Consider the following 12,376-nt stretch of genomic DNA (forward strand, 5'->3'; position numbering starts at 1 on the left):
CTAGCGTGACTAGTGTGAGTGTGGGTGTCTGTTTCTTCATTTTTCATTGACGTTTTTGCTTTAGGCACTTACAGGTTTCCTTAATCAATTTGGGAAAATATTGGCTATTATTTCTTCCAATTTCGTTAAGCTCTTTTCTCCCTACCTCCTTCACATTCAATTACAAAACACTTTGTTCATGTGCCCACAGTTTATTGATGCTCTCTTCCTTCTGTTTCAGTTTTCCTTCCTGTGCTTCACTTGGGTAATGGGTTGTTTGTTTTAAGTGTAGCAATCTTGACTTTCATAATGTCTTATCTCACATTATATTCATTATATTCACTCTTTTGGGGTAGTATTTATAACTATAAATTCTACTTGAGCTTTCGTAGGATTTTTTTCTCTATACTTCTACTTAACATGCTCACTGGTTCATTTAATTTTTAAAAAATAAATGGACTACATTTATAATTATTGCAATAAATCCTTGTCAACTTATATATTTAATTTCGAGGATGGTTTCAATTGATTGATTTTTCTTTGCTATTTTGGGCCATATCATCCTGCTGCTTTTGTATACATGCTAATTTTTCCTGGATGCCTGATACTGTGAATTGGAAATACTATATTCTGGGTGCACGATATTTTTGTATTCCTATAAATACCTTTGTAGCTGTGTTCTGGAGTTTGGCAAAGCTACTTGAAAACAGTCTGATCCTGAAGGGTCATTACAACATTCAGTCTAGTGCTAATTTTGCCACATGAGTGAGACAAAATCCTTTGGAGTCTTCTATTTGCTGTCAGAGACTAGAACCTTCCCTGCTCCGGTTGACTGGAGTTTCCAAGCAATTTATTGTGTTGACCCAGATAATTTTGCACAATGATGAATTTGAGGTTGTGTGCTCAAATTCTGGGCCTAATCCTGGGTCTGGCTCAGGGTTTCCACCTGGCAGTGCTCAGAGGACAGAATCTAGTATCAGGGATACAACTGCTGCTTACAAGGCAAAGGTCTTACCCCTGGACTATCTCTCAAGCCCCAAATGAACTGATTTTGTTCTAACCAAACACTCCAAGTGTTCCTTCCCTCGAGAGTTCTCCAGAATTCTCTATGTCCACAGCACTCTCTTCCTTAGCATCTTCCCGGGGAATTTAGATGCCTCAGTTTCCCCAGACTTTCAGTTCCAGAATGACAGGGGGCTCTGCAACATCTTTTGTGCCCACCACCTGCACTGCCTCACACAAATACAGGTGCTGGTCACTAACTGGAGGCAGTGGCGGGCCAACCTTGTGTGTTCCATGAATCTAATGAGTCACTGGCCGTATTGCCTGCCAGTCAATAGATGAAGAACTGTGCTTCTTCTCGGACCAGAGAGATACAACAGCGGGCACTTGCCTTGCTAGTGGCCAACTGGATTTGATCCCTGCCACCCCATAGGGTTCCCCACCGGGAGTGACCCCTGAACACACAGCCAAGAGTAAGCCTCGTGGTCCATAAAACAAGCAAACATAAAAACCGTTCTTTTTCTCTTCTGTCCCATTTCTTAATAGTTTCACGTAGAGGAAATTAAATTGAGCCACGTAGAGAGTCACTTGGATGCAGCAACCAAGTATCTGAGTGTGCCCGGGACTGCCCTGTTTTTTGCACTGATAGTTCCACAACCTGGAAAACCTCGTCCTGAGCATCTCAGAGTGGCTGCTCGGCCATCCCACTCACTCCATCTCGCTTGTTGATGAAAGTTCCTTTTTTATTCTTTAAATATATTTCAAAGGTAATCTAAAGCAAAACTAGCAAAATTCTACTGTAGTTCTAACTGGATGTGGAAATATAGTATCACTTATATAGATTATGAGAAGTTAAAAATGAATGTAAACCTAGAGCAGGCACCCAAAAAAGAGAACGCCAATAAACCAATAAATAAAATGCAGCACAAAAAAATTTAAGTCAATTAACTTAAGATCAGGCAGGAAAAGAGGTAATTGGAACAAAGAACAGATGGAGAAAACAGATAACCATATGGTAATTTAGACCAAAGCATACTAACATACATTCAATTAAAATTTGATAGCAGACACGATTCAGTTAGGTTCAACAGAGACCTAAGAATGTGCTGCCTATAAGAAACTTTAAACATAATACAGTTTACAGTATAATCATGAAAATCAATCGGGAAAAAACTAATCAAAAGCAGTTCTTAGGAGAAAATGATAATACTAAACTTAGAAATAAAATTTTAGTTCATTTATCTAATTTTCCATCTAAGTAACTAAATAAGAAAAATACAGAAAATGCAATATGACAAAAATATATGAGAATCACTGAAAGCTGGCAACCCTATAAACAAATTAATCAAGAAACAATTATCAATGCTTAGAATTAAAGATGTTATACTAAAGTCCTACAGATTAAAAGAATAAAATTAATATTATGAATGCCTTTATCAACATCTTAAATTTTAAAAAAACGAATTATCAAGCTCACACAAGAAATCTAGAGAGCCCAATTACCCTCATTATCTATAAAAATAAACTGAATTTATAGTAAAAATTCCCCTCCCAAAGACAATTTCAGATTCAGATACCTCCAAAGGTAAATTTGATCAAATAGTCGAGGAAGAAATAATGCCAATTCTTCACAAAGTTTCCCAGAAAGGACAAAAAGTCAAAAGTAGTTCTCAGTTTTGAGGTTAATATAACATTGGTACCAAACCAAACCTTAAGGAAAGAAAACTATACCCCCAATATATCTCATTAATTTAAATGCAAAACACCTTCCAAAATTTAAACACAACAAACAGGAATAAAAGAGCTGATAAATTTATTTTAAAAAATCAACAATATATTTTGAAGCATGAGGCTAAAATACTTTCCAAGGATTAGGCTCCTTCCCATGATTGTAATCCCACACTGTGTGTGATTCAGAAAGGAGGGAACCTTGTACTTGAAAGCTGTAGCAGGTACCAAGGACTCCGGGACCCCAGACCCACGCCCACCTGGTTTCACAGCAATACACTATCGCTCTCACCTACCACATATTCTCAGATCCCTTTCTCTCACTGGAGTAAGGGCAAGCAATTTCTCAGACATACTGGCTCTTCCTGAAGGTACAGTAATTGCTCCCAACCCCAGGGCATTACTCAGCCAACAGTGCATGGAAATCACTAGCTCATTAGCACATAAAGGTCCCCTCTTCCCAATCCCTCAGGAAGTTAAATCAGAATCGAGTTCTAAATGATTCTTCACTAATCCCTAATTCCCAAGGTGACATTTAACTAATAATATAAATAGTGTTTGGTTTTCTCCATTCTGTCTGAAATTCTTCATTGTCACCTCTTCCCAGCCAGATGCCCAATGCTAGCATTCACTCCCTCACCTCCTGTAGGTGTTTATTGCTGTTTCTCACTGGGGTCTTTCTCTTTTCCACCCTATGATAAGCCTTTCCTCCCTTACTGTATTTCACAGCACTTATCTAACTTTTTGAGTGTGTACTTTTATTAATTTCTATTTAAAAGTATTCTATGCGTATATATTACTTCAGTCTGATTTTTAAATTGTTATAGTTCTATCACCCTAAAATACCCATGGGTGCATAATAGTGACTGAATCATATCATACTGGCTAAACTGATATTTTTAAGGTTAATTTTATTTAACATGAGAATAGGCTTCCTATTTTTAAAAAATAACTCTTAAAAGCTTAATGACCTTCATAATTAAATGATAGTGAATAACAATGATGGTTTTCAAGATAAGGCTAGTTAAGCCATAATAGATAATATAGAGCACAGTCCCATACTTGGATAAAGTTTGAAAAAATCCTCCAAGTATTTCTCTTTGAGTTTTAAAATATCATAATACTACACACAAAAGACTGTACTATACAGTAGAAAACTTATACAATGGCAATATTTTGTCCTCTCAGCAGTTCACAAGAGCCCAAATGCAATAATTATATTTCACTCATCTGGTTACTCTATTTAACGATGCCAAACAGAATGCCATCTACACAGCAGAGATGGGTACAGAAAAGAATTTTGTCTGGTTGGTTGGTTGGTTGATTGCTTTGTTTTTTGTATGGGAGGGGCCACACCTGGTTGTACTCGAGACTTGTGTTCAGGGATAACTCCCAGGGATGCTCAACGGACCATATGCAGTACTGGGAATCAAACCTGAATAGGCTATGTCAAACCAAGTCCCCTACCCAACCAAAACTTTTTAACCATGAAATGGGAGTTCTTGTTGTTATTAAAGTTTTTTTTATTAATCACTGCTATAAGAAAGGAAAACTCGGGGCTGGAGTGATAGCATAGCTGGTAGGGCATTTGCCTTGCACGTGGCCGACCCGGGTTCAAATCCCAGCATCCCATATGGTCCCCTGAGCACCACCAGGAGTGGTTCCTGAGTGCATGAGCCAGGAGTAACCCCTGTGCATCGCCAGGTGTGACCCAAAAACCAAAAAAGAAAAGAAAGGAAAACTCTTGGTTTACTCAAGCAGATAATAAATTGTGTTCATCACGTTTGTATTACCTGGACACTGGATAAAAGACCACTCATAGTTCTTCTCCTTAGGACAAAGACTGGTGTCAAGAACCATCTCGCTGTTGTGCGTTCCAACAAGCTTCATGGGCCCCCGTGAAGAGCCTTCCACACAGTGCCCTCTCCCTGTGTTACTCGGGTCATTGCACCAGCCGCATCCAGGCTGCTCCAAACACTGTCCACAGGTCCTCAGGCCAGAACAATTTTGAGCTGCATGAGAAGAACAGTTATGTGCTGCATGACAAGGATGGGAACGTAAATGCTATTATGATCTCATATAAAAAAACAACTGTAAGCAGATCAAAAACTAAATAGGAACTGATGAGACTGTCAAAGGCCATGTAGAGTTACTATAAACATGTGACAATATTCGATGACACAGCAGTTAACTTAAAACAAAACATCATGGTTCTTTTCTGCCGCCGCACGAGCTTGACCCCGGAGGCAACTGAACTCCTTTGGACACAAGCAGCACCCCAAAAATGCCTCCAAACTGTGTGATTGGAGCTACTGGCCCATGGGCCTCCAGCGGGGCATGGTTCTTCTCTCCAGGCTTCTCCATCATATGAGCACCACAAAAGGGAAGTAAAAGATTGCAGTGATGCAATTACCAAAAGAATTTTCCCTGGACTTCATATAGAAATCCCAAACCTCGCGGCTCCTGTCGCAGCCACGCGATCTAATATTCCTGATTGTCAGCAACGTGAAAAGGTTCCTTTTTAGCAGGTCTTACTGTGGGGGGAAACTCCAAATAATAGTACCGAGTTTTTTGTTGAAATATTGAAGGTAATCAAAGTAGCAGCTATTTCTTTAGACTGTGAACTAAGCCAAAGCCCCACACCGGCCGAGGTGAGGAAATATCCTTCTTTCTCGGTTCTTTTCCCTTTTCTGGGAGAAACGCGGTGTGGTGTCCACCTTATTATGAAGTCTATTAAGCAGGCATGAACTTAGAGGCGCGGGAATGGGAGGGGGGGAAAAAAACTATATTCTTGGAACAGCGGGACGCTTGGGAAGTCTCGGGCCGATACCAGCGCATGCTCCGCTGAGACTCGACCGGGGTGGCCACACTTTTGAGTGGCTGCGATGTTGCTGATCAACCACAATCCGGAGCCTAACTAGATTACTTCCGGTTCCAGAAACTACTTGTAACCATGTCTCTAGACTGAACTAAGCCATAGCCCCATGCCGGCCGAGGACTGGAAATATCCTGTTTTCTCATAGGGCGGCGTGGTGTCAGCCATAATATGAGGACTATTCATTAAGCAGGCACGAACTTGGTGGCGTGGGAAGGAGGGGGGAAAAAACTCTATGTACTTGAAACAACGGGACTTCATATCTCTCCAGTTTCAGCAATGGAAAACTAATTATCAAATGCTGCATTGGCAGTAGGGCTGTCTTTCTTGGGGGAAAACCCCAACAATAGTGAATGTTGTGTTGAAATATGGAATGTAATCAAGGTAAAGTGAAAATGAAGCGAAATTTATCAACTAAGCAGGCAGGGATGGGGGGTGGGGAGCGGGGGTGGGAGCTATACTGGGGTCTTTGGTGGTGGAATAGGGGCACAGGTGAAGGGATGGGTGTTTGAGCATTGTATAACTGAGACATAAACCTGAGAACTTTGTAACTTCCCACATGGTGATTCAATAAAAAAAAAAAAACATCATGAACAAAGAGAGAATAAATGGACTGAAAAGGGGTTTTTCCTTTTTTAAAAAAGGTGTGATAAGCACACACACACACACACACACACACACACACACACACACACACAGACCAGGTCAAAGGGGAAAGATTCTTGAGAACTTTGCTAGGACTGGGGGTGCTAAGCCAGGAGACCATATTTACCATTGCCTCAAATGTTGAACCTGTTAGATACTTTTTTTCTGGCTTTTTGGGTTACACCCAGCAATGCTCAGGGATTATTCCCAGTGGTCCTTAGGGGACCATATGTGATCCAGGAATAGTACCCAGGTCTGCAAGGCAAACACCCTAACTGCTGTACTATTGCTCCGGCTTCTGTTAGCTATTGTTCTGCCAAGATAAGGTCTTTAAGAAAAACCTTTGCATGTGCCTGGAACATCCAGAAAGGGGATGCTTGCCCATCCCCTGAAAAGGCTGAGTTCCATTGGCTTGGTCTGACAAGATTCATCCCTGAACAATTCAATCAACTACTATTTTTAGCTGTAATCAAATGAGTAGATTCAGTCCCATCCACAGAGACCAGCCCCATCCACAGGGAAGCCAGGGACTGGATGCTCCCTCGGGCAGACCACCAGGAGCACGATACAGAGCTGTAGGCACACCCCAGACTCTCTAATTAAATCTGACATTTCCATAGTTGATATGTGATATTTTAACTTTTTAAGGAGTATCTGATATTGGGCAGAAACTTTCTCTAATTGCTTTAACATGTGATTTTTCTAGGAAAAAAGTCCCCTTTCTCTTTGTCATGGAAATTGGTGAGACATAAGAAATAGTGACATGGCATATGGCACCAAGCTAGAAAAACCCAAGAGGAAAATAATGGTACACATCCATCAGACACAACTTAACAGCTATATTTATACTAATAAGTGTCACCGAGAAGCCAAAGAGATAGAATAGCAAGTAAGGTGCTTGCTTCGCACATGGTCAAACTGGGTTCCATCCCCAGCATCTTATATGGTCCCCTGAGGCCACCACGTGTGATCCCTGAACTCAGAGTCAAGAATAACCCTGAACATCAGCTGGTGTGGCCCCAAAACCAAAACAACAAAACTGTTACCAAATGTTGTAATATTACTTGAAAAAAAAAATACTTGTTCCTCAGGTTGCTGGAAATAGAAAGGCAGAAGCTTCCAGGAGACCATAAAGAACTTTTTATAGTCGCTTTCAATGGGATTCAGAGATTCAAAGTAGATTAAAGGATTTACCACTCACAACAGTATTTGTTGTTGTCAATTTTTTGAGTACTGAGAATTCCAGAGATTGGATATACGAAGGTTGAAGAATACCTTTTCTCATCTTTCCTAAATCAAAGCGTTTAAAAGGAACAGAAATTCTGAAACACTGAACCCAGGCGATTGTGACTAACACGATTAAATAACTCAATGGTGAAGACTTGTCTATCTACTTATTCTATCTACTTATACTATCCCTTCAAAAGATGCAGCCACTATACACCTTCGTGTTATACCAAAAAACCACATGTGGATGTTAAAAGCACCTTTATTCCTCTGCCAAAACTTCACCACAATCAAATTTCCCTGTAACAGGTAGGTGTATAGCTAAAATGAGGTACATCTAGACAGACCTATCTCCAAACACAAACAAGCTATCAAACTAGGAAAAGGATGAAGAAAACAGTGCTTATCACAAAGAGAGAGGAGCTTACAGGATTCCAACTGCATGTCAATCCAGAAAAGGCGACACTATGGAGGCAGTGACAGGATTGTGGTTCCCAGAAGCCAGGGAGAAGGAGGGAGAAACCAGCACAGCTCACAGGAATTGCTGTTGCTTCTGTTTTTATTTCTGTTTGGTTGGAGGGTGGAAGTAATACCTAGTGGTGCTCAGGGCTTACTCCTGGCTCTGTGCTCAGGAATCACTCCTAGAGGGCTCTCGGGGGACTAGGCAGGGTGCTGAAGATCAAACCTGAGTTGGCTGTGTGCAAGGCAAGTGTCCTGCCCACTGTACTATCACTATGGCCCCTCACACAGGAATTTTACAGTAGAAAAACTACGGTATGTCCTAGTGCAATGAGAAAAAGTCATTGTGCCGCCCTGTTGAATGTACCACACTGAGAAACTATTTAATTTTTGACAATGATGTGCCAACACAGTCTCAATGCATTTTTGTTAATATTGTCATTACTGACAATAATATATCAACATAGGCTCATTAGGCACAACAGATTTGTGGTAACAAATATGCCCTTTTGTGCAGTGTGGGACATTATATCTGTGCGCCAGGCAGAGAGCAGATGAAAAATCTCTGTACCATATTCTCTATGTGACTGTGAACCAGAATCAACTCTCAAACTTAAAATTCAGTCACTTTTAAAAAGATTGCCTTCCCAAACAGCCAAGAGAAAAACAACATTTAATTTGAGCCAGCACATAAGCCTATGAAAAAAAACTGAAAGAATCACAGATTTGTGAGCTATACTCTATATTCTTATTTTTTACTCCATTTTTACTATATCACTTTAAGCTACATATTTTTCAAATTATTTTATATATTAAGAACTAAATCTTCTGTTATTGCTTTAAATAATGCCCTTGGAATTTATTTTCACCAATAGAATATCCAATTACTTAAGATATATCAATTATTAATTATTCAGGTTATTAACAAAGATTTCTCAGAAAAACACTAGGCACAATTTGTCTTACAAATATTTACAATTTGTAAATTTTAAATGTTAATGCAGGAATATTGTAGCGCTGGAAAATAATAAAAACCCTATATTTGTTTCTCATTTGGAAAGTTTCCTTCGAGCTCTGTTCATTACAAAACTTTTAACGATCACTGATGCAACTTTCTAAAAGCAACATAGAAGGCAGACCTTTCTAATAACTACAAGAATGCTTTCAAACTGGATGTCATCAAATATTTAGTGAAAAAAGAAGTTATTATGTACAAAATGATAATGTGAACCTATCACATATGATTCACACCATAAAGATGCAATGTTGCACAGTCGTTCAATAATAAAAATCTTTAACATAAATACATAAATAAAAATTTGAAAAATAAAGATACAATGTTGAAAACAAAGGTATGGCAAGGCCACGGCCTAGATGCTGACACCTTTCAACGGTGACTAGTGCTTTTTTAAGCACCTTGATTTTGCACAGAAGTGTCAACATCATACCTGGCCCCTGTCTCATTTCCTGACCTCTCCTTACTGCTCAATAGGTATTTTTTGGTTAAAACACAGAGAAGAATTAGACATGATATAGAAGGGCCGATTTTGTACAAGAAGCGTATCACTGCCAGGTAAGCACTACTTTCCAAAAAGCCAGTCTCCCTGCAGTCATGATCTTCCTGCTCGAGAGGATGCAGCACAGAGCATATAATTTTAAAAGCTGTACCACAAAATAACTGTTATTGACATTGCTGGCACAAGCAGGCTATTGACAGAGACAAACCCCGACAGTAGGCAGAACAATGGAAGAAAAGACCTATGGAAAAGGAAAATCTGAGGGACTAAACTAATTGCTCAAGGAACAAATTATAGAAGCAGAAAAATAAAGCCTCTGCGACTATCAAGAAAACAAAAGAAGCAAACGATCACGAACAAGAGACACAAAGGCAGAACTGAAGAAATGACCAAAGCACCCTGCCCATACAGGTAAGGTGTAATTACTCAGTTCGCTGGAGATAAAACTGCAATTCATATTTCTGTGTGTGGAGAGAGAAATTACAAGTCTCAAAGTCTAACTTCAATAGATTTTTTAAAAGTCCCAAGTAAAAACCATAAGAAGGAACAAAAACTGAATCTTATCAAAGAAATATATGGAATATACATGTACAATTAAAAAATAATAACCTATATACAGAAATTCCAACCATTTTAAGATTTCCAAAAGAGAGTAGATAAAATAAAACAAAAAGTCAAAGACATCGAAGACCATTTTGAAGAAACTCTTCCAGACTGAGAAAGTCAGTATGAATCCATTTTAGCGATCTATACTAGTTACTGGAAGACTGGATTGAAATAAATTATAAAAACATGAATGTCAACTGCACTGTAGCACTGTCATCCCGCTGTTCATCAATTTGCTCGAGCGGGCATCAGTAATGTCTCCGTTGTCTCCATTGTGAGACTTGTTGTTACTGTTTTTGGCATATCGAATATGCCACGGGTAGCTTGCCAGGCTCTGCCGAGGGGGCGGGACACTCTCGGTAGCTCGCCAGGCTCTCCGAGAGGGATGGAGGAATCGAACCCAGGCTGGCAAGGAATGTCAACAATAAAGAGAAAACTATTTTTTGAAAAAGAAATTCAGAGTACAGGGAAAGGATGTGCTACAAGGAGTAAAAATTAGATTGTCATAAGAATTCTCATCCTAAACACCAAATGCTAAAGGCACTGCAGAATGATTACTTTGAACTTAACATGTGTTTATCATCCAAATGAAAATAGAAGATAGACTGTGGGTATGCAAAGATTCAAGAAAGTTGACTGGCCACAAACGTTTTTGAGCAAAGGCAACGGAGGATCCACTCTAAACAATATTGTTGCTTTTAATTTTTAAGATTGTAAGACTTCCAAGCTTCCTTTCAAACTCTTCTTAATAAGAGCTTCTATCCTCAAGCTTCTGTTCCTACTTCTGAAATTCATGTTCTGAAGAACCGCACACAAAGAACACAGAGGGGGAAATGTGACACTAATGAGCTGTTGTAAGTAAACAGTGACCCTGCACCCCGCCCTGCACACTTGCCTTCAGCTGCACCCCCATCTCCTCCCCAGAGCATCCGCCACCTGACATCTTTCACACCTTCCAGCACATCTGCCTCCATGCACCCTTTTCTCCCCAGGAAATCTCACTTCTATTACCACCGTCCACTGCTTTGTCTTTTTATCGCCACTGTTCATCACTTTTATTTTCTTACATTGCTCCTTGTGGAATCATCCAAAAGTTTCTTTCTTCCTCTGGACTTACTTCCCTTGACACAATTCCCTCAAAGTCCTTCCATTTCACTGCAAATGCCAAATTTTCATCTTGTTTTGTAACTAAATAGTATCCCCGTGCACAAGTAAACCACATCTGCCTGACTATTAATCAACAGGCAGTTCAGGCTGCGTTCATCGTTTAGCTATACATAATGCTACAACAAGCTGGGAATAGGTCTGACTTTCTAAATTTTAGGCGTAGTGATTTGCCAATTACTTTTAATGAGAGAGTTTCAAGCCCTCCATCAGAGTATCCTTCCCTCTTCAAAAAGCTCCCCACTCCCAACCCCTGCCTTCGAAATCTCAGTTTCATAGACCACTTCTCAGGTTCTGCTACTTGGGGCCAATTGTTACTTGCTTTTGATGCTCTTTTGTGTTCCACATACGGGAGAGTTCATTCTGTGTCTCACTGTCCTCTATTTTTACTCAGCATGATACTCTCCAGTTGCAGCAAATTGCATGAATTTATCTTTTCTTTAACCAAAAAAGACAGAGTACTCTACTATATACAGATTACCATTGTTTCTTCCTTGACACCATTTGGGTTGTTTCCAAGTTTCTGCTATTGCAAGTACTGTTATAATGATCATACAAGTGTAAATGTCTTTTCAAGTTAGAGATTTGGGGTCCTCGAGTAGATGCTAAGAAGTGGAATTGTTGGGTTATATGAAAAAAGCTCAACTCTTAGACTTTTTGAGAAGTGTCCATATTGTTTTCCAAAAAATGGGACCAATCAATACTCCCACCAGAAGTGGATGAGGGTTGCTTTCCCCACTACACCCATACCAACACACTGTTGTGGTTTTTTTTCCTTATTATCTATTTATTTGTTTTATTAAAGATATTTTTTATTGAATCACTGTAAGATAGACCCTTTCAAGGCTGTTCATGATTAGGATTCAGTCATACAGTGTTCCAGCACCCATCCCTCCACCAGTGCACATTTCCCAGCACCAGTGTCCCCAGTTTCCCTCTGATTAACCACCCCCCACCCTAAGCACTTCTCTTCTCTCCTCTCCTCTCCTTTTCTCTCCACCTCTCTCTTGAACATTGTGTTTGCAATACAGATAGTATATCCCTTTACCTACTTTTAACACAGTTCTCTCCAGCGTGATCATTTCCAGCTATTACTGTCATCTTGGTCCCTTCTCTATCGTACCTGCCCTCTGCCCCACACACACTTATGGTTGATTCCAACCATTGGGCAGTC

At 39.8% G+C, this 12,376-nt stretch overlaps 1 protein-coding gene across 1 annotated transcript in view; it reads right to left on the minus strand.

The window, feature by feature from the left end:
* Nucleotides 1-12,376, minus strand: part of ATRNL1 (attractin like 1) — a 749,151-nt gene that overhangs the window by 567,138 nt on the left and 169,637 nt on the right. Inside the window, exon 18 of the mRNA XM_055118743.1 lies at nucleotides 4,503-4,721. Within this exon, the coding sequence (XP_054974718.1) occupies nucleotides 4,503-4,721 (219 nt within the window). The remainder of the gene's footprint in view (nucleotides 1-4,502; nucleotides 4,722-12,376) is intronic.

This window comes from Sorex araneus, chromosome 11 (assembly GCF_027595985.1).
Source record: "Sorex araneus isolate mSorAra2 chromosome 11, mSorAra2.pri, whole genome shotgun sequence".
Taxonomy (NCBI): Eukaryota; Metazoa; Chordata; class Mammalia; order Eulipotyphla; family Soricidae; genus Sorex; species Sorex araneus.